General features: G+C 59.2%; 1 protein-coding gene across 1 annotated transcript in view; it reads left to right on the top strand.

The window, feature by feature from the left end:
• The window catches only part of FIBCD1 (fibrinogen C domain containing 1), a 38,624-nt gene extending 21,685 nt beyond the window's left edge, over positions 1-16,939 (top strand). Inside the window, exons 6-8 of the mRNA XM_054500392.1 lie at positions 6,680-6,776; positions 11,722-11,901; positions 12,808-16,939. Of these exons, the coding sequence (XP_054356367.1) occupies positions 6,680-6,776; positions 11,722-11,901; positions 12,808-13,067 (537 nt within the window). The 3' untranslated portion in view covers positions 13,068-16,939. The remainder of the gene's footprint in view (positions 1-6,679; positions 6,777-11,721; positions 11,902-12,807) is intronic.
• The last annotated feature ends 3,911 nt before the right edge of the window (positions 16,940-20,850 follow it).

The raw sequence follows: 20,850 nt of genomic DNA, 5'->3' as shown, positions 1-20,850 counted from the left end.
CTCTGCCAGGACCCCTCTGCCCCCCTCCCAGAATCACCTGATCAGAAAGCCCGGGAGGCTGGGGGAGGCTGGGGGAGGCCACAGCTCCACAACCAACACAGTCCTGTCTGTAACTGGTTTCTGCAGCAGTTTCATCACAGTCTAGGAAAAACCGTAGTTGCTGCTTCCAGGGGGCTGTTCTAAGGCATTGGAGACCCTCTCTCCCAATCTCATAGGGTTTGGACCCACCCATCCCCCATTCCTTGGGTTTCAGCTCATCTGACCAGCTGGCAAGGCTCTGCTTAATGTGCCGTTCAGCCAGGCGTGTCCTCCTCCAGGGAGCCCTCCCAGATAACCACCTCCAGCTGCCCCAGCAGAGGGACTCACTCCTCCTCAGGGTTCCCAGCAAGCTCTGTTAAATGCTGTGCACCAGCACATTTAATTCTCATCAAAACTTTGTGAGTTGAGGCTTTTATAATCCTAGCTTTGCAGATGAGGAAACTGAAGCCTGGGGTTTGGAGGAATGTGCCAGGGTGGGAGCTGCTCTGCCCTATGGCTGCTGGCTTGTGCGTCTGTCTCTCATGGGGCTGTGAGCTTTGAGGGCCAAGGTCATCCCTGTGAGCCCGAGCATACACGGGGTGCTGTGCAGGAGCCCTTGTTTTGCAGGGGAGAAGCCACGTATCCTGTTGGCTGGAGTCTGGGTAGAACTCAGGTCTTCTGGGTGCCAGCCCAGGGAGCTCCCTGGGACTGAGCGTGCACTCTCATCCCCACTCCTCTGACCATCTCAGCCCTGCGCACCCAGGTTGCCCACTCCTCCAAGCCTCAGTCTTCTCATCTGCCTAATGGGAGCACCAGTCGTCCTTCTAGGGCTGTGGTGGGGAAGGCCGTGGTCATCTTCTAAGGCACTGGCCGGATGGTAGGGTGACCACAGAGCCCAGCTCAGTGCTCAGGACGCTAGCTGCATGTTCTGGGCACAGTGGCAAAGCAGCAGCTAGTTGGTCAGGGTCTGTTTGCAGAAGCAGCCCTGGGCGGGATGCAACCTGCGGAGCGTGAGGCTGCAGCGGCCCAGAGGCATCTCCGCCTCCCTCGGTCCCCAGGCCCCATCTGACAACACAGGGCCGTCGGTGGCTGCTGCTGTCTTCCTTCCTCCGCATCCAGAGCCATCACTCCTTCCTTTGAACCCGCCCAGCACCATCTGTAGGACCATGTGGGCCCAGCTCTCCCTTGGCAGAGCCCCTCTAAGCGGCACTTCCAAGATGCGCCGGGCGGCGGGCTTCTGAGAATCCGCACCAAGAAAACACTCTCTGTCTGTCTTCCCACTCGTGGCATCTGCCCAAGAGGCCGTGGCCGCGGTGAGTGTTTCTACTCACTCGATCGTTTTCTAGCCGGGACCCAAGAGAGACGCCGCCCGGAGCTGGACCAATTCATATTTTGGCCTGAAAATGAATCAGTAATTTTTGTTTCCCTACCTTTTGCTCCCCGCCTCCATTTTGTGTTGTTTTGTTTTGTTTTAAGACGGAGTCTCACTCTGTTGCCCAGGCTGGAGTGCAGTGGTGCGATCTCGGCTCACTGCAACCTCCGCCTCCCGGGTTCAAGCGATTCTCCTGCCTCAGCCTGCCAAGTAGCTGGGATTACAGGCGCATGCCACCACGCCCAGCTAATTTTTGTATTTTTAGTAGAGATGGGGTTTCACCATGTTGGTCAGGCTGGTCTCAAACTCCTGACCTCAAGTGATCCACCCGCCTCAGCCTCCCAAAGTGCTGGGATTACAGGCGTGAGCCACCGTGCCCGGACTCCCCACCCCTTTTTGCCCAGTGGGGATTCACGTTTGGTGGGTGGGGCAGAAAGAAGGGAAGTGGACGCCTGGATCCTTTCCTTACTTCCTCCCTCTGTCCTCCCATCCCGCTGGTCCTCGCTGTGTAATTAAAGCCCTCTGTGCTTGGCCACATCCAGGCATCTGGCGTCACCAAGGTCCAGTGTCGCTGAAGCTGTTTGCCAGAAATACAAAGCCACAGCTGCAGTTTATCCTGGGCTCAGAGTCAGACTAAACATTCCCCCACGCAGGGGAAGCTGGGAGAACCCACCTGACGATCTGGGCTGTGCTCAGCACTTGCACTAGTCAGGCCACGTTGGGCTGTCATTGGCTCGAGGTCGGGGCAGGGTTTCCAAGCCTGAGATCCTAGCACAGGGCCCGGCACAGGCAGTCACTCGGGGTGTGAACCAAGAAATCAGGACAGCCGGCGGCAAAGGCTGTCAGCGGTTCCCAAACTGCGGGCGTACTCCGTGGGCCACTGGCAAAATCAGCTCAATGGGTTTGATCAACATTATTTTTTCAGTCAAATAGAGTGGAGTAGAACATGATAGAAAATATCAGTGCACTCAGGCCGGGCGCGGTGGCTCACGCCTATAATCCCAGCACTTTGGGAGGCCAAGGCGGGTGGATCACGAGGTCAGGAGTTCAAGACCATCCTGGCCAACATGGTGAAACCCCGTCTCTACTAAAAATACAAAAAAAATTAGCCGGGCGTGGTGGTGGGCGCCTGTAATCCCAGCTACTCAGGAGGCTGAGGCAGATAATTGCTTGAACCTGGGAGGCAGAGGTTGCAGTGAGCTGAGATCGTGCTACTGCACTGCCTGGGCAACAGAGCGAGACTCTGTGTCAAAAAAAAAAAAAAAAGAAAAAAGAAAATATCTATGCACGTCCTTCTGCATTAAGCTAAGGCTGGAGTCTGGATGCGTGGACCTGTGTGGTGACATCAGCTGCATCTCTCTGGGACATGGTCGGTCTGCAGGTCATTTCTCCAAGGCCAGACCACAGATGTGTCTTGGTGCCTCAAGAGCGGGTCCGCAATCCGTCACTGCACACGTTAAAAGTGCCCACGTTGGCCGACAGTTGCTGCAGTTTTTTTTTTATTTTTTTGAGACAGAGTCTCGTTCCTGTCACCCAGGTTGGAGTGCAGTGGCGCGATTTCGGCTCACTGCAACCACGTCTCCCGGGTTCAAGTGATTCTCCTGCCTCAGCCTCCCAAGTAGCTGGGACTACAGGCACCTGCCACCACGCCCAGCTAATTTTTGTATTTTTAGTAGAGACGAGGGTTTCACCATGTTGGCCAGGCTGGTCTCGAACTCCTGACCTCAGGTGATCTGCCTGCCTTGGCCTCCCAAAGTGCTGGGATTACAGGCATGAGCTACCGCTCCTGGCCAATTGCTGCAGTTTCTAAGTGGGCGTTGATTCGGGCTACATGAACAGGAGTGCTGGACATGTGTGATTTCAGTGTCCTTCCTCGGGCAGAGGCAAAGGCAGGGGGCCAGGTGTGCTCACCCCAATTGATCGGCACCAAGGAGGAGCCCTGGAGGGATGGTGGGGTCACTGTAACTGGCACCCAGACTGGGAGGGCAGTGGGAAAGAGGGGACCGAGGACTGTGGGTGCAGGGACCAGCTCTTGGCACCAGAAGCCTGGGTAGAGGGGCATACTCAAGGCTACAGCCATCCTGGTCAGTGGACCTGCCACCAAGCGTGAGTGTGGACATGGTGTCAGGACATTAGCCTTCGGGCGCTGGTGGCAAGGGTAGGTCCAGACTATCATGGGACTGAGGGCACAAGATGTAGTCGGCCCCCGCTTTTTGCCGCTCACGGCCGCCTGGCCGCTGGCCAGTGTCCGAGCCTCAGCCCTGTAAGGGTGGGGTGCCTGGGCTCGGGGAAAGGGTTTGGGGAGGGACATGGGCACGCAGAGAGCACGCAGCCCCCGCGCTGAGTCTCGACTGCCCGTCATCCCATCAGCCGGGGTGCAGGGGCAGGAACGGCCCCTCCCGCCACATCCTGAGGAGTCAGGGCAGGGCTGGGGTCTGGCGAGTTATGTAAATGGCAGCATTGGTTCCAGGCGTCCCAGTGGTGGGAGTGAGTGCTGGAGGCAGAGCCTGGGGGATCCTCTCGGAGGCTGTGGTCTGGGCTACCGGGGCTTCTTGCTCTCATTCTGGATGGTCCCGCTGAGCCTTTTGGAAGAGGCACAGCCGGGCACCTGTACATCAGCTCACCCGCCCCTGGTTGGGCACGCCCGCTGGCTGCTGGGGTGTCCCCACTAACCCCACTGTGGCCTACTTCCCCCCAATTCCTGCCCCCCCAGCAGGCAGACACAGGGCCCAGGACCCTGCCACTCCTCCAGGGCTACCCTGCTGGGCAGACCTGCTGTGTCCCCACCCACCGAGTCTGTCCTGCCTCTCGCCCGGTTGGAGTCCCCTGAGCACGGGTGTCTCCTCTGTTCCTTTGCCCTAAGGTGCCCAAGGGCAGAACCGTGACCTCGTACCCGCTGACTTGGCTTTTGCAGCTGGTGCCTGGCAGGAGATGCTCGGTGGAACATCTGTTGAATGAGAGGCTGGGACAGACCCCTCGGGAGGGCTGGGGGAGAGTGGAGACCAGAGTCCGGGAGAGGAGCAGGGGAGGCAGGAGCCCTTGCCCAGGCCTGGGCCATCCAGCTGGCACTTGCTGAACACCTACTATGTGCCAGGCCTGAGCTTATTCTCGGTGGATGGTCATAGCCTGGGAGGAAGGCGTGGCTATGATCTCTGCTTTACAGACGTGGGTGCTGGGGCCCGGAGAGGTGTGGGGACTCGCCAGGGCTCTCTGAGGCAAAGCTGGGGCCCTGGAACCCAGATCCACAACCCCTGGGCTCCCCTGCCTTCAGGAACTCCTTTATGGAACTCCCTCAGCACTGAGCATGCCCAGGTCCCCAGTCCCCAGGGCAGAGGCCCAGCCGACGGCCAATGCCAGCCAGGCATCCCAGGGGGCTTTGGGCCTGCCGGTCCCTCTAGCTCCCCTCCTCCTGCGGAAACAGGCTCCTACTGCCCGCTGCCTTCTCAGGGGAGCGCCTGAGCTTCTGCCAGGATTAGGCCTTTGAAAAGGTGCGTGCTCAGGGTCCCAATATGCAGCCATCAATACGGCTCTCCACCGCTCCTCAGATCTCCCTGAGCCTGATCGAATTTCCTTCCGCCCCGAGCCAGTCACTCCTGAGGACTTTCAGATTTCAGAGCTGGGCCAGGTTTGAGGCAGCAAAGCACGAAAAAGGAGGTGTCATCTCCCTCCAGCTCCCTGACGTCAGAGCTGCCCAAACGCCGTGACGGACACGTCCCCGAGGGCTCAAAGCAGGGCTCAGAGCATCAGCAAACGCTCACATGGCAGACGCCTCGGGTCAGACCAGGCACCCGGGCAGTTCCGAGCGACTGAAATCAGGCTGCTTAGTAATGAAACTGGCAGCTCGCCGGTGCCGCAGCCAGATCTCTAACACATCAGACTCTGACACAGATGGAGGCCGGCCGGGCCACTGAGCTGCCTCGGAGAATAAAGCAGGAAAAGGCTTGTTAAACAGAAAGAGGGCTGGGAGGGCTGGGGAGGCCAGCCGGGACGGATTGTCAGCGGATCCTGTAAATACTCCAGGCAGTCTGGCCCGGACCAGCGTGGTACTTATTTCAAAGCAATTTAACCGATGGGATTCCTGACTCCCAAATCAAGAATGTTATTAAAATGAAGAACAGAGGCAGCCCTAGCGCTCGTTGGTACCCAAGTCACACCCCGCCAGCTGTGGGCTCCGCGTCCTCCCCTGAGCCACCACCTGGACTCCGGTTTCCCGGCACCCCGACCCCTGTGCAGGCTTGTTTTGGGGAAGGGGAGCTTATTGAGGGACAGGGCTCTGGAGGCCAAGCCTGGGGTGTGTGGGGGGTGCTCTCAGTTCTTAAAAACTGGAGGATAGACTTTTGTTCAGTTTTGTTTTGACCTGGAAAAAGATATTAAGACCCTGCCCCCGCTTTATTTGACCATTGGGGAAACTGAGGCCCAGAGCAAAGTGCTGGAGATGCCCCCAAAGCCGGCCTTCCTCCACCCCACCGAGATTCCTTTTTTTTGAGACAGAGTTTTGCTCTGTCACCCAGGCTGGAGTGCAGTGGCATGATCTCGGCTCACTGCAACCTCCGCCTCCCGGGATCAAGCAATTCTCCTGCCTCAGCCTCCCCAGTAGCTGGGATGACAGGCGCCCGCCACCAAGCCTGGCTAGTTTTTGTATTTTCAGTAGAGATGGGGTTTCACCATGTTGACCAGGCTGGTCTGGAACTCCTGACCTCAGGTGATCCACCCACCTTGGCCTCCCAAAGTTCTGGGATTACAGGCGTGAGTCACCGTGCCCAGCCCACCTGCCCTTTTTTTTTGAGGTAGAGCCCAGGCTGGAGTACAGTGGCACGATCACAGCTCACTGCAGCCTCAACCTCCCGGGCTCAAGGGATCCTCCTGCCTCAGCCTCTCAAGTAGCTAGGATTACAGGCATCCACCATCACACCTGGCTAATTTTTTAAATTTTTTGTAGAGATAGGGTCTCACTATGTTGTCTCGAACTCCTGGGCTCAGCCTTCCTTGCTGGGATTCCAGGCATGAGCCACCATGCCCGGCCTGGAATTCCTCCCTGAGGAGCCATTTTGGGGGCCTGTGGGCATTTGGTCAATCCCACCTTGAGCCACCACGAGGCTCTGGAGCCCCTGCTGTTTTCCAGGCCCCTGGCCGGGGGCTGTTGCGGGAAGTGGGCAGCCAGGCCCCTGCCCTCCCGAGAGGGCAGGTCAGGAGCAAGGTGAGGGGAGTCTCTGGGCGGGGTGGGTCCGGGTGGGCTGTGAGTCCTGGGATGGTCGGTGCCAATGCCCCTTCCCCATCTTCCCTTTGCAGGTGTTTCAGCGCCGGGAGGACGGCTCCGTGAACTTCTTCCGGGGCTGGGACGCGTACCGAGACGGCTTCGGCAGGCTCACCGGGGAGCACTGGCTAGGTGAGCAGCCCGCCCACCACCCGGCCCAGGTGGGCCTCCTCCCCATGCCTTCCGGACACAGTTGGGTCCCAGCTGCTCCCTGAATGGGTTTGGGCTGGGTTGCCCTGGCCTCGGCACACCTGAGCCAGCTCACAGGTGTCATGCATGAAGGTGACAGGCATTCAGAAGGAATGAGGCCAGACATTGCCAACGGAAGTGTCGGCGTGGGTGGGCTCCCACTGCTCATAAAGGCTGAGGGTCCCACAGGCCCTTGGAGGCTGGTTCCTGCCGGGGTCGCCCTGGGACCTGCTGGCTGTCCTGAATCAAGCAAGCTTGGGCAGGTGGTCAGCAACATCCCAGGCAGCAGGAGGACAGAGGAGGACCCGGCACCACCGTGCCCAAGGGTGCCAGGGACACCAGGCATGGAACTCCCAAGAGTGGCCACTGGTGCTCCCAGCCAGGGCTCCTGTTTGGGCCTGGAGGCAACTGCACGCCTTCCTGCCACTGGGACACAGTCCCTGCCAGGCACAAAGTAGGAGCTCAGAAGGTTCTGTCAATATCATTACTTACGTTTAAATTCACTCAGTATTTTAAAATTTTTGAAAGTCCTTAACATTTCTTTTTTTTTTTTTAACATTTCACTATCTAAACAAAATATTCTAAACAAAACTTCATTTACCTAAACAAAATATTTATCTTAACAAAACATCCTAAAAGAATCACAACTTTGAGGTCCTGTCTACCTATATATATTTGGGAAGTGGCTATGGCTTGAAGTGAGGTGGATTTTTCTGGTTGTTCTTGAGATGTTATTTACAAGCAACAAAATTCCCTGTGTGGAAGTGTATGACCCCGTGGTTTTTAGTATATTCAGAATATTGCAACCATCGCCACTGGGTCCAGAACCTTTTCTTCACTCCAGAAGGAAACCCTGTACCCCCGGGAGCAGTCACTCCCTTGCAGATTTTGAATATACATGAAACGCACAGGTGCTGGGGGACGTGTGCCCCGAGTGTCATCTGGGCAGCCTCGAATGCCCCACAGTGTCCTCCTGCACTTAAGCCCCCTGGGTGCGTGTGGACATCCAGGGAGTTCCATGAGCTGTGGGGGCGGGGGCGGGGGGCTGCGGCGGAGGGGGCGCCTTGGGTGGGAGGGAGGGAGAGGGTGAGAAGGGTGAGGACATCCTGGGAGTTCCCCAGTGCGGGGCAGAGCTGGTGGTGGAAGGAGAGGGTGAGACAGGTGTGGACATCTGAGGAACTCCCCTGCGAGCCAGCGGGGTCAGAGCTGGTAGGGGGAGCTTGGGCGGGAAGGAGAGGGTGGGTCGGCGTGGCTGGCGGGAAGCATCACCTGAGAGGCTGAGAGCACAGGTCTGGGCACCAGCCGGGGTCAGGAGGGCTCCAGGCCTGTAAGGATGTTCAGTGACACCCCTGGAAGACGGGGGGTCGGGGGCCCCAAAGGCAGGGTTGGGGTGGCGAGGCAGAGCCGCCCCTCTGTGTGCATGGAGGCCCCTGGGCAAGATCTGCCACCCATGCCCCCTCCTTACCCCGGCCCACGAGGGCAGGGCCCTCTCCGACCTGCCGTGCCCTGGTACCCAGGGGTTGCCAACAACAGGGAAGGTCACACTCTGTGTGGACTTCATGGCCACACCCCATGCTGACCCCCGACCCACTGAGCACCCAGCTACATGCTTGCCATACATTGTCCCCAAAGCCTCACACCCACCTAGTTGGGGGCCCTGCTGTCGTCCCCTCCTTTTAGAGATGAGGAAGTTGAGGCTCAGGAAAGGGAGGTCCCTTGTCCCAAGCCTGCGTGTGTTGGGGTCGGGGGAGCCCCAGCAGGGTCTACACACTGGCGCCCAGCCAAGCTCACCTCATCCCCGAACCTGGTGGGTGCAAGGAGGGGAGATGGGGAGACCCTGCCTCAGGCTCCCCAAGCTGGGGGTAAAGATAAGGACAAGGCGGCAGGGCCGAGGCATGCCCTCACCACCACCCACCCCCTGGAGCAGCGGTGATGCCGGTGCTCATGGTATCTTAATTGAAATCTATCAACAGCTGCAGATGATGCGGGAGGAAGCGTTTAAGCAGGTCCTGATTCCAGCATCCTGCAGACGAGCCCTGACAGGAATGTCAACAGCGCCGGTCCCTCCTCTACCGCACCACCCTCCCCATCCCCTCTCAATGAGTGCTTTGTCTTTTCCTATTGAGTCAGGGAAGCTCTTTATATATTAAGATTATCGATCATTTGTCCAACACATGATAGGTATTAACTTCTGGCCATTTTTCAGCTTTTTCTTTTTCTTTTTTGGGCTCATGTTATTATTCATTTCCTAGAAATTTAAGATGTTTATGCACTCAGTTCTGCCACCCTTTTCTTCGTATTTTTTCTGGGTTTTAGCCCCTGCTTTCCTTTCCTTCCCTTCCTAGTTTTATTTTTTTTTTAAGTCTCCTCTATTTTTTCTTCTATTTTTCTTTCTTTTTTTCTTTTTTTTTTTTTTGAGGCGGAGTCTCGCTCTGTAGTTCAGGCTGGAGTACAGTGGCATGATCTCAGCTCACTGCAACCTCCACCTCCCGGGTTCAAGTGATTCTCCTGCCTCAGCCTCCCAAGTAGCTGGGACTACAGGCGCCCGCCACCACGCCCAGCTAATTTTTGTATTGTTAGTAGAGACAAGGTTTTCACCATATTGGCTAGGCTGGTCTCGAACTCCTGACCTCGTGATCTGCCCATCTTGGCCTCCCAAAGTGCTGGAATTGCAGGCGTGAGCCACCGTGCCTGGCCTTTTCTTCTGTTTTTCTAGTGTCGTTTTAGGTTGACAGCTTTAGTCCAGCCGGAAGTCCACTGGAGTGGACATGTGAAGTTTAGGGTCTTAGTGGTTTCCTGTCTGTTTCAAGCCATCAACCCTCTTTCTTGCTCTCTGCGATTTGAGCTGGGAGCTGGTGAAGGAGTTGGATCAGGGGCCCAGGGAATCTGGGAAGAACAGCTAACGTGGCTGGGGGCGGTCCTGGAAGGCCAGGGAGAGCTGGGAGAGCTGGAGAAAGCCAAAGAGCAAGGGCAGGGAGGCAACGGAGGGAGGAGGTGGCGTGGACTGGAGGAAAGACAGAGCGGAGCCCAGGCCCCCGGTCCCCACCCACCCCTCCCTCGGGCGTCCTGCCTAGCAGCCCCCGGGACACCGCTCATGAATTGTCACTCAACCCAGAGGAGTGGCTAATGGTGGTCTTTGGGCCCCAGTGGCCAATTAGTGGTGGGAAAAGGAATCTTCCAGTATCCCTGGGGTGCCGGTCTCCCTCTCTCCCTATTCCTGCATTGTCTGATTTGTTCTGGGTAAGGTCTGAATAGCAGCGGGGATTCGGGGCCCTTCTGCCTGGGTTCAAATCCCAGCAATGCCACTCAGCAGCCGCGTGACCTGGGCCAGCTCCTTAACCTCCCTGGGCCTCATTTTCCTCCCCTGTAAAATAGGGACTAACAGGCACTCCTTCCCCGGGGCCTTGGGAAGCAGCAGTCAGCACCTGGATAATGTGTGCAGTGGGCCAGCCCTGCCAGAAGAGCTGCCCAGGGATTCTGTAATTAAATCGGACTCACTCTAATTCCACTGGATTCACTCATCTGCACCAAGGGCTGAGAACGGTGCTGGGCCCCTGCGAGTGCCATCCAGGTGGTGGCTGTTGTCATGATTACCTCCCGCCTGCCATTTGTGTATGACGTTCCCCTGGCCCCTCACATCAGCCCTGTGCTAGCCGAGCTGGGGCCCAGAGAGGGAGAGCGGCTGCCCTGAGACTCAGCAGCAGGAGAGTCAGGGAGGTGGGGACCCTGGGTGAGACCCTAGGCTCTCAAAGCCCATGCCCTGGCAGGTCCTTGGGGAAGAACGTGGGTCGTGCGGTCAGCTTTGCTGCAACTCCTCCCACAGCGGCTGCTCCTGGTCCCTGGATCTGGTGACTGGGACCAAACGCTTCTTGTCCAGGCGGGATGGGGGAGGATCTGCACAGCCTCCGGCCGGCACACACTGACCCCGGGAGGTGCGGAACCACGGACAGGCAGGCAGGAGGGAGAAGCAGATGGAATACCACTCGCTGCTACTAACTTGTAAATCATTTCATTAAATGCCCTCTTAATCAAGAGTAACCACACCAGCAGTGAAGCGTCTTGGGTGTCTGAGCACATGTGTGTGTATAGTAGGGGAGGCCTGGCATGAGACCCTGGGATGGGCAGGGCAGAGTTGAGGTGGGGCGGGGACAGCAGGAGGGAGAGAGTGGGATTGGGGGCGCAGAGCCGGCCTAGAGGGGTGAGGGTGCCGCCTGCTGCCTCCCATTCACTAAGCGAGCGCTGGGGGAGCACCATTGTGCTGGGCCCCACCCCAGGCACTGGGGTCCGCAGTGGCTAGGTTGGACACGCCACTCTCACGGGAATTCCACACTGGTGGGGAAACTGACAAGACAGGCAGCCGGGACCCTGAAAGATAAACACCCACAGGGGCACATGTGTTGGCAGAGGAGGTCCTCAACGCCGACGGGAGGTCAGGCAGCCTTCCAGAAATGAACAGAAGGTAACCAAGTGAGGAGGAGTAGGGACAAGCATCCCTGGCAGAGGGAACAGCATGTGCAAAGGCCCAGAGGCCAGGTTTAGGAAAATGCGAACACCGGATCCTGTCTGGCTCTGGCTGGAGTCTGGGTAAGGGTGCTGTCACCCCCACCTCCTCCCGCCTCCTGCAGTCTTCCCGCCAGCTCAGAGCCCCAACGTTTGAAAAGCATCACAGCTCCACTTAAAGGGAACAGAGAAAACCAAACATGAAAACTGTCGGTCCTCAGTGGCTCGCCCAACAAAGAAGGAAGTAGCCCAGGGCTGATTGCACGCACTTGGTGGTTGTCCCTTTCTGTTCCCAACTGCATGAGCTCAGCTGTCATTTATCATTTCTCTCTGGGGAGTCGCTTCCTATGCCCCTCAGCTTCTCCCACCATTTCCCCCCCAACTTTAGGGCTCAAGAGGATCCACGCCCTGACCACACAGGCTGCCTACGAGCTGCACGTGGACCTGGAGGACTTCGAGAATGGCACGGCCTATGCCCGCTACGGGAGTTTCGGTGTGGGCTTGTTCTCCGTGGACCCTGAGGAAGACGGGTACCCGCTCACCGTGGCTGACTATTCCGGCACTGCAGGTGAGGCTCCAGCTGCGGCAGGGATGGGGAAAGGGGGGCGGCCTGGGAGGACGGAGGACGGAGGAGGTCCTGCCCTCCAAAATGATCAAGGCTAATGGATTTTTCCCCCTTTGAAAGTAATCAGGTTTTTGAAAAATAACAAACATTGATAAACTACCAACCCCACATCACAATCAGAGGCCTGAAACCAATCTAAATTTTTTTTAAGTAATAAATTTTTCAAATTGGAAGAGTGAACAAGACAGAAAAGGGAAAATTTTCTTCCTTACCAAGGATTCCTCAATCCTTGTCTTCATCAATTGATTAAGTTGCATGTCATAAAAAATGAGCTTCTGTGAATCTACTGTTCGTTTTTCATAATAGTGTTAATTATGCCCTTCGGCCCTCTGGGATCAGGTCAAGGCTACTTGCCTCCACCTCCAAGTCCTGCTTGGTCCTCACCCCTGCAAGGCGAAACCAGCAGAGCCTGGAGTGTTTTCCCGTTTTGCAGATGAAGAAACTGAGCCCAGAGCCAGGAATCAGGAGACCCAGGGTTCGGGTTCGCTGGGTCTCTAAAGTATAGTGGCTGGACCCCCCTGAGCTGGGTTCCCCATCTCAGGCCGAGGAGGAGGAGGCAGGAGAGGGAATGTGGAAAAGTCGGGGGAGGGATAGAGACCACCTAGACCCAGGGGCAGCCCCAGGCACGCCTGAGGAAGGACTGCGTGCATGTGAGTGCATGGACACACCCGGGTGTGGAGGGGCGGGTGTGCTTGCACGGGTGCACACCAATGTATGTGTGAGCACGTGCGTACGTGTATGCACTCATGTCCAGGTTCACGTGCAGTGTCTCGGTGTCTGCTCACACATGCAATACCAGTGGGCGTCCCCGTGCCCCCCGTGCCCACACCTCTGTGCACCCCTGCGCAGGCGACTCCCTCCTGAAGCACAGCGGCATGAGGTTCACCACCAAGGACCGTGACAGCGACCACTCAGAGAACAATTGCGCGGCCTTCTACCGCGGCGCCTGGTGGTACCGCAACTGCCACACGTCAAACCTCAATGGGCAGTACCTGCGCGGTGCACACGCCTCCTATGCCGACGGCGTGGAGTGGTCCTCCTGGACCGGCTGGCAGTACTCACTCAAGTTCTCTGAGATGAAGATCCGGCCGGTCCGGGAGGACCGCTAGACCGGTGCACCTTGCCCTTGACCCTGCTGGTCCTCATCGCCCCATCCCCGACCCCACCTCACTCCTTCGTGAATGTTCTCCACCCACCTGTGCCTGGCGGACCCACTCTCCAATAGGGAGGGGCCGGGCCATCCCTGACACGAAGCTCCCCTGGGCTGGTGAAGTCACACATCACCTTCTGACCGTCCCCACCCCCTCCATTTGGCAGCTAACTGATCTCTTGCCTCTGCTGATGGGGGCTGGCAAACTTGACGACGCCAACTCCTGCCTGCCCCCACTGTAGCTCCTGTGCTGTTTGCCGTCCCCTAGCCAGGATGGTGGAGTCTGCCCCAGGCAGCCCTCTGCTCTGCCCAGCCAAACACCCAGCGTTATGGGGACAGAGAGCAGGGGGCAGACAGCTCCCGGGGAGCCCTCTTAGCAGATTGTGGGGAATGTCAGGTCTCTCTGAGGTCAGGTCTGAGGCCAGTATCCTCCAGCCCTCCCAATGCCAACCCCCACCCCCATTTCCCTGGTGCCCAGAGAACCCACCTCTCCCCCAAGGGCCTCAGCCTGGCTGTGGGCTGGGTGGCCCCATCCTACAATGCCCGGAGGCCAGGACGGGGAGCTGCTGCCTTTGGGGACCCAGGCTCCAAGGCCGAGACCAGTTCCCTGGAGGCCACCACCCTGTGCCCCGGCAGGCCTGGGGTCTGCATTCCCCTTACCTGCTGTGCCCACCTGCTCTGTCTCAAATGAGGCCCAACCCATTCCCCCCCCAGCTCCCAGCCGTCCTCCCACCTGGGGCAGCCGGGGCTGCCATCCCATTTCTCCTGCCTCTGGAAGGTGGGTGGGGCCCTGCACCGTGGGTCTGGGCTGTGCTAATGGGAAGCTCTTGGTTTTCTGGGCTGGGGCCTAGGCAGGGCTGGGATGAGGCTTGTACCACCCCACCACCAATTTCCCAGGTACTCCAGGGTCCTGAGGCCTCCCAGGAGGGCCTTGGGGGTGGTGGCCCCCTCCCTGAGGTGGCTGTCTCCACAAGGAGGCCAACCCCTGCCATTGACTGTGGCCACCTGGACCCAGGCCAGGCCCGGCCCAGCAAGTAGTCAAGGAACAGGGACCACCTCACCGGGCAAATGGGGTCGGGGGGATTGGGGCACCAGACCAGGCACCACCTGGACACTTTCTTGTTGAATCCTCCCAACACCCAGCACGCTGTCATCCCCACTCCTTGTGTGCGCACACGCAGAGGTGAGACCCGCAGGCTCCCAGGACCAGCAGCCACAAGGGCAGGGCTGGAGCCGGGTCCTCAGCTGTCTGCTCAGCAGCCCTGGACCCGCGTGTGTTGCGTCAGGCCCAGACGCAGGGCGGTTTTTCCAAGGCCTCCTGATGGGGGGCCTCCGAGAGGGCTGGAGTCAGCCTTGGGGAGCTGCCTAGCAGCCTCTCCTCAGGCAGGAGGGGAGGTGGCTTCCTCCAAAGGACACCCGACGGCAGGTGCCTGGCGGGGGTGGGGTTCCGTTCTCCCTTCCCCTCCCACCGAAGTTTGTGCTTAAAAAACAATAAATCTGACTTGGCACCACTAGGGGGATGGTGGGACAGGCCGTGTGACCTGGCTGTCTGTCCCAGTGCCACCAGGTCATCCACATGCGCAGATGTCTGCAGCCCTTCCTTCTGCCGTGGGCCCAACCTGCCCTGCGTGCTGGACAGGACCTGGTCCCTGCCCTCTCGGTCCTCAGCTGGACGCAGATACAGCCAAGAATCAGGCAGTGGCAGCCTAGTGTGGCCGGGGTGGTGGATGGAGCAGGCCAGGTGCGGGGCCACGAGGAGCAAGATGTGGGTAAAATGACCACACGAGATTCAAAGGGAAATCCCTCCTCGGCTCCTCTTCCCACCATCTAGAAGCTAAGGGAGCCCACCCAGACCACCTGGGTTCCCAGGGCACTCTGTCACATTGCAGGGGCTGGGTGGGACCCGAGTTCTCATCCCAGGAGCCCCCCACTGACAGGCCCCAGGCAGGAGCTACCAGCCTCCCCATGCCAGTGACTGCGCCGGCGACTGCTTAGAAAGTGCCAGCGCTTTCTGATGTGTCATCAAACAAACTCCTGGTGAGTGTGAAGTTAATGGACTCACAGATGTGTGGGTGCAGCAGGAGGCACCGGGGCCCTCATGCCAGGGCTTGGCTGCGGAACAGTTGCACCATGGCTGGAGCCTGGCAAGGGGCCGGGGACAGGTGGAGGTGGCCTTTGGGAGCCTGTGGTCTAGGTCCAGGCAGCATCTGTCCTCAGTGGCTGGCTGCACTGGAGATGCCTGTCCTTTCTAGAGCCCTGTTACTGCCCTAGAGCACCAGGCCCTGTCCCAGACCAGGAGAGGGCACACGGCCCTACCAAGCACCGGCTGAATGGGCACAGAGCTTGACATGGTGGGGAGGGCCCAGGCCAGTGCACTGGCCCCACCCTCCCCAGGGGCACCTTCAAAGGCTGGCACTGGGGAAAAACGGTCCCTGCGCACCTGCTCCGGCCCACAGCCTCTCACCCTAGCCCTGCAGAGCCTACAGTCTGATACCAGTGCAAATGGCTGTCATCTGAGACAGGAGGATGGGGATGCTGGGAGAGCCCTGGGCGAGGGACAGCTCGAGATCTGTGGGCTGAGTGACCAGGCCAAGGGCTAGCGTGTGCACAGGGTTGCCTGGGACCCACAGGCCCCAAACCCTGTCCCCCGGGGCCCAGTTTGAGGGTGGATGCCTGCGGCCCTCCATCCCACAATGCCGCCTGACTGAGCCTCCTCCTGCTGCTTCACTTGAGGGGAGTAAGCTGAGTGGGAGGGGTCTCTGCATCGCCACACTGGGACCTGGAGGCGGTGCACCTGCGCTGTTGCCTCTCCACGTGCACAGGTAGGTTTTGTGGCTCAGCCAGTGGCCTTCCTCGTTTCCCCTAAACTTCACACACATCTCAGAGAGTTACACCAAAGGCCACCCAGCTAACTGCCTGAGCACCAGGGTCCAGAGGATGGAAGGAACCTTGGTTTCCATGCTGGTGACCTCAGCACATTCAGCTGGAGAACAGCAAAGCAACAGAGCTGTGAGCCGTTCTCAAACGGCTTTCCCCTGCACCTGCGTGTAAATCGGTTTTATAATGTTTGTCTTTGGGACAAAAGCTGTATCGCCAGTGCCCACCTCCTCCTGGTCCCCCTAACCCTTCCTGCCACCTGTCCTCATCCACATAGGCCTCTGGCTGGCTTGGCTGGGGCCAGAGCCCTGGAAGCTGGGAGCCAGGGTCTCTGGAGGCCCTGTCACCCATGGGCGTGTCTGAGCAGGCAGAGATTTGGAGGATTGTTGAACCATCTCAAACCATGAGGACGCTGGCTCCAGGGAGGGGAAGAAAGAGGAGAGGTACCGTTTGTCTGTGTGAGATGGGGGGACCGGGGACATGAAGAATGCCCGTGGCCAGAGACGACCCAGGAGCAATGCACCAGCAGGAGGACCCAGCAGGGGACACACAGAACCCAGAACAAGGAGACAGGAAGTGGCTTTGGCCTCAGTGGACCAGGCTTCCCCAGGGCCTCCATTTCTTCATCTGCTTTCAGAGACAAGGGTGTCCCCAAACTGTGTGGCCCAAGCAGCCGGCAGGACTTGGCAAACCCAGAGGGCTGAGGTCGGGCCTCAGTGGGATTTGTAGGGAGTGTCGGGAGCTCTGGCCCAAGGCTGGCCACGTTGGACCCCCCTTGCGCTGACAGGTGTGTCTGACTTGGGCCACACAGCGCTGGCCAGGGCTGCAGAGGGAGCTCAGAGGGCCAGCACAGCGACTGGTGGAGGAAGCCTGGTATGGGAGTGTCGCTAGGCGAGGCTGTGGGCACTTGGTGTCTGTGCGTTCTGTCTTTAATAAAGTCTCGTGGTGACCCAGCTCCGGTCTCTGCCTCCAGCCTGACTCCACACCTCATGTCAGAGCTTGAGTGGATCAGATACCCACGTGTTCCAGGACTGCCTCTTGCTCTGTCTCCCCTGAACTCCTCTCATCATTATTTTTAGAGGTGGTCTTGTTCTGTCACCCAGGCTGGAGAGCAGTGGCACAATCACTGCCCACTGCGGCGAACTCCTGGGCTCAAGCGATCCTCCCACCTCAGCCTCCTGAGTAGCTGAGACTACAGGTGCGCACTATCACACCCAGCAATTTTTTTTTCTACTTTTTGTAGAGACGGGGTCTTAGCTATGTTGCCCAGGCTGGTTTTGAACTCCTGGGTTCAAGCCACTCTCCCGCCTCGGCCTCCCAAATTGCTGGGATTGCAGGCATGAGCCACTGCACCCAGCCACCATTTTCATTAGAGCAGCCAAAAGGCAGATAGCTCTGGACCCACCGGGGCTGCTCAAGACCCTCTGACTGGGCCAGTCCTGGGCTTTGCAAAGATGGCCTGGGCCTGGTCAGGCGGACGCAGGGCCTGCCTCCTGCACAAGCTGCGCCCAGCGGGGTTGGTCCTCCCGGGGTCTGGGCTCTGGAGGATGAACCCAGGGCCTGCTCCATCGGTGCATCCCTCCCGGGTCCCCGGGGTGATAAACTATCCCGTGGATCCCTCCTGTGGCTGGGGCTAGAGTTCCAAGGAACTGAGACAGTTGATTGAATCAACAGTCCCCAATGGCTATTTATTCATAAAACCAATTTGAGGCTTATGGATAAAACAATCCCGAGTTTATTTAATAAAATCCAATATTTATCGAGTGCCTGTGTTGGAGGTGCCGCACAGGGCCAGCAGAAAGAGCGGCAGTGGCCTTGCCCTGTGCTCGGCCTGTCTGGCACCTGTCAGGGGCGGGCAGCCAGGGAGTCTCACACCCGCCTGTGCGGCCGGAGGTTTCCAAGTCCGGGTTCACAGAACACGAATCCCACTCTTCCCTCCACCGTGGACTTTCACTCAGCCAGCACAGTGCCCGCTGCTCTGACAGCTTGAGGGGGCAGAGGTAGGGGTGCCAGAAGAGGGAGGGCGGGGGGGGCAGAGGAGGGACGGGCAGAGGTGGGGGGGCAGAGGAGGGAGGGGCAGAGGTGGGGGGGCAGAGGTGGGAGGCCAGAGTGGGTGGTAGAGGTGGGGGCAGAGGAGGGAGGGGCAGAGGAGGGAAGAGCAGAGGAGGAAGGGGCAGAGGCGAGGGGGCAGAGGAGGGAAGGGCAGAGGTGGGGGGACAGAGGTGGGGAGCAGAGGAGGGAGGGGCAGAGGTGGGGGGCAGAGGCGAGGGGGCAGAGGAGGGAAGGGCAGAGATGGGGGAACAGAGGTGGGGAGCAGAGGAGGGAGGGGCAGAGGTGGGTGGACAGAGGTGGGGAGCAGAGGAGGGAGGGGCAGAGGTGGGGGGACAGAGGTGGGAAGGGCAGATGTGGGAGGGGGCAGAGGTGAGAGGGGCAGAGGTGGAGACGCCTGGGGATGGGACTCCTGAGCCAGGCTGAGGAAGTCACAGATGATGGCCACCTGCCTCCTCACGTGCCACACCCACGCCAGGTGCAGGTGTGCCCAACTCAGCCCCTTTCCCGCAACCACCAGACCAGCCTGAGGCAGCTCCTGGAAAGGTTCAAGGACTCAGTCACAGAGGTCCTCAGACAAGGGTTCATGCATTTATGCGAGAAATGGTGCCCAACAGCATGGGAAGCGGCTTCCCAGGGCAGGAGGGGTTCGGCCAGCAGAACCGGAGCGGCAGTTGCCAACGGCCCAGGGGACCCGGGCTTAGATGGGGGCCACCACCCTGCACCCTCCCCAGCAGCAGCAGTGAACACCGCCTGAGTGGGCACCATGCCACCCTGACAACCCCACCCCACCACACGGGCACTGCTGTCATGCCCAGCCAGGCGGAGAATCGGAAGCTCAGTGAGGTGGAGGCTGGCTGTGGCTGAGCCGGGCATGGAACCCAGTTCGGGAGTGCCATGTGGTTAAAGGGGACTGGGAGGGAGGGGTCTGCGAGGCCAGGGCCTGGGCTTAGCACAAGCAGGCATTGCCACTCCAGTCCCAGCCTCCTCACTTTGAGAATCCCAAGCAGGGGCTGCTGGTCAGCTTGGCCATGCAGGGACATGGCCTGGACCCGTGTCGGGACAGCTTCCGAGGGAACCCCACAGGCTTCGAGGGTGGCCCACTGACTCCACCCCCCAGAGCGGCTTCCTGTACCACCAGCCCCACCACCCTCGCGCCTCACCTCCCTACATTTACCCGACAGCAGGAAAAGCCTCCAGCGCTGGAAGCCTCCCTGATGGGTACTGCCACTCTTGGACTGATCTAGCCCCGGCCACCCTGTGCATCCAGGCAGCCCAGACCCTGCCCATCTTGGCTGGTGGTGGCAGAAACAGTGGCACAGTTGTCACCCCCAATTGCTCAAGAGGTGGGGGAACCCAGATGCTTCCAGGGGCCCAGGAAGGGCATCTGAAAGCAATTTTTCCGTCCAGGAGTTCCAGGGGTGGAGGGGACCCGGCAAGCCCCTGGAGTCGGCAGGTTTGGTGCCAAATCCAATGCCTGACTGGGCTCCAGGCACCCCCAGTCTGAAGGGGGCAGGCGGGGACCTGAGGCTGGGGAACATGTGGGCCATGTGGGGACCCCTATCCTCACCCCAGTATTGCTCCCACCCCAGACCAGCCCCTCACATGTAGGATGTTCTGTGGACACCTCTCAGAGCCACAGACCTCAGTCCTGAAAAAGGACTCGGCCCCAGTGGTTTCAAAGCAGAACCTTTTCTGGGAGCCCAACGTGTCAAACACAGGAAAGTGGGGCTTGGCCTGAGGGGCAGAGGGGTGGCCTGTAGGGGAGAGGGGTGCCTGTGGGACAGAGGGGTGCCTGCGGGGTTGGACCCCATGTTGCCTTCCCCAACTTCCATGGCCATTCCTGAGGAATTCGGCAAAGCACAGCTTGGGAACTTGAACCTCATTTTACACCACAGGAGCACTGAGGCACCCAGAGGGCAGGCATCCGGTCCAGGCTCATAGCACAGTAGGGACCCACCCTGGGCGGCACCCCATGGATAACTGGCACCCGCTGTCAGAATCAACCAGCACTAACCAGGGAGACAGGACACCACACCTCTCGTCTCACGAGCACACACACGTACACACGTGCACATACTCATGTGGGTGCATACACACACACACACGCACACACAGGACAGGGGCACCTCAGGCCATCGGAGGCAGCCCTGGCCTGGGGGATGGAAGCTGGTTCTGGCCAGCACAACTCAGTCATCGGCTTCAATCCGCAGACCCTCTGCCCGAACCTGGGCACTCAGCCCCAAAGGGGGATCGAGATTCCAGCGCCTTCCTCAGGTCTCTGGGGAAGTGTCCACAGGCTCTCTATTCCCATGACTTCTGACCCCCCAGTACCCCGGATGCAGGGGTAGTCGGCTGGGTGAGGGCCCCTGGACTGGGGGAGCCCCTCTGTGCTCAGTTCCCGACAGTGGTGGGGTGGGGCCACCTCATCACCCCCCCGCCTGCTCTCAGTGGAGGAGAATCTCTGCCCGGCGAGGAGCAGAGGCTGGGTCCTCCCGCTGGCTTCCCAGAGGTGACCCTCGGTGACAGTGGGGGGCCACCCAGGGCATGGGGCCACAGGCAAATGCTCCACTGCTGTCTTGGGCATCTGCTGTGCCCCCTTGGTTGGTTCCTGGGTAACAGGCCGCTGAGGGCTCCACCTGCCAGGGAAGTGCACCTGGCTTAGCCGCGCAGCCCCGTGCCTGTGAAACACGGGCCTCATGGGTTTCTGTGGCTTTCCTGCCCATGAGAGCCATCCTGCTAGCTGGGCAGTAGGTGTGTCGGGTAGATGTCCACCCACCCTATGTCCTCTCTGGAGCGTGAGGTGCCAACCCAAC

The sequence above is a fragment of the Pongo pygmaeus genome, chromosome 13 (genome assembly GCF_028885625.2).
Source record: "Pongo pygmaeus isolate AG05252 chromosome 13, NHGRI_mPonPyg2-v2.0_pri, whole genome shotgun sequence".
Taxonomy (NCBI): domain Eukaryota; kingdom Metazoa; phylum Chordata; class Mammalia; order Primates; family Hominidae; genus Pongo; species Pongo pygmaeus.
The sequence above is the reverse complement of the archived record's forward strand: the minus strand, read 5'-3'. Positions and strand labels throughout refer to the sequence as shown.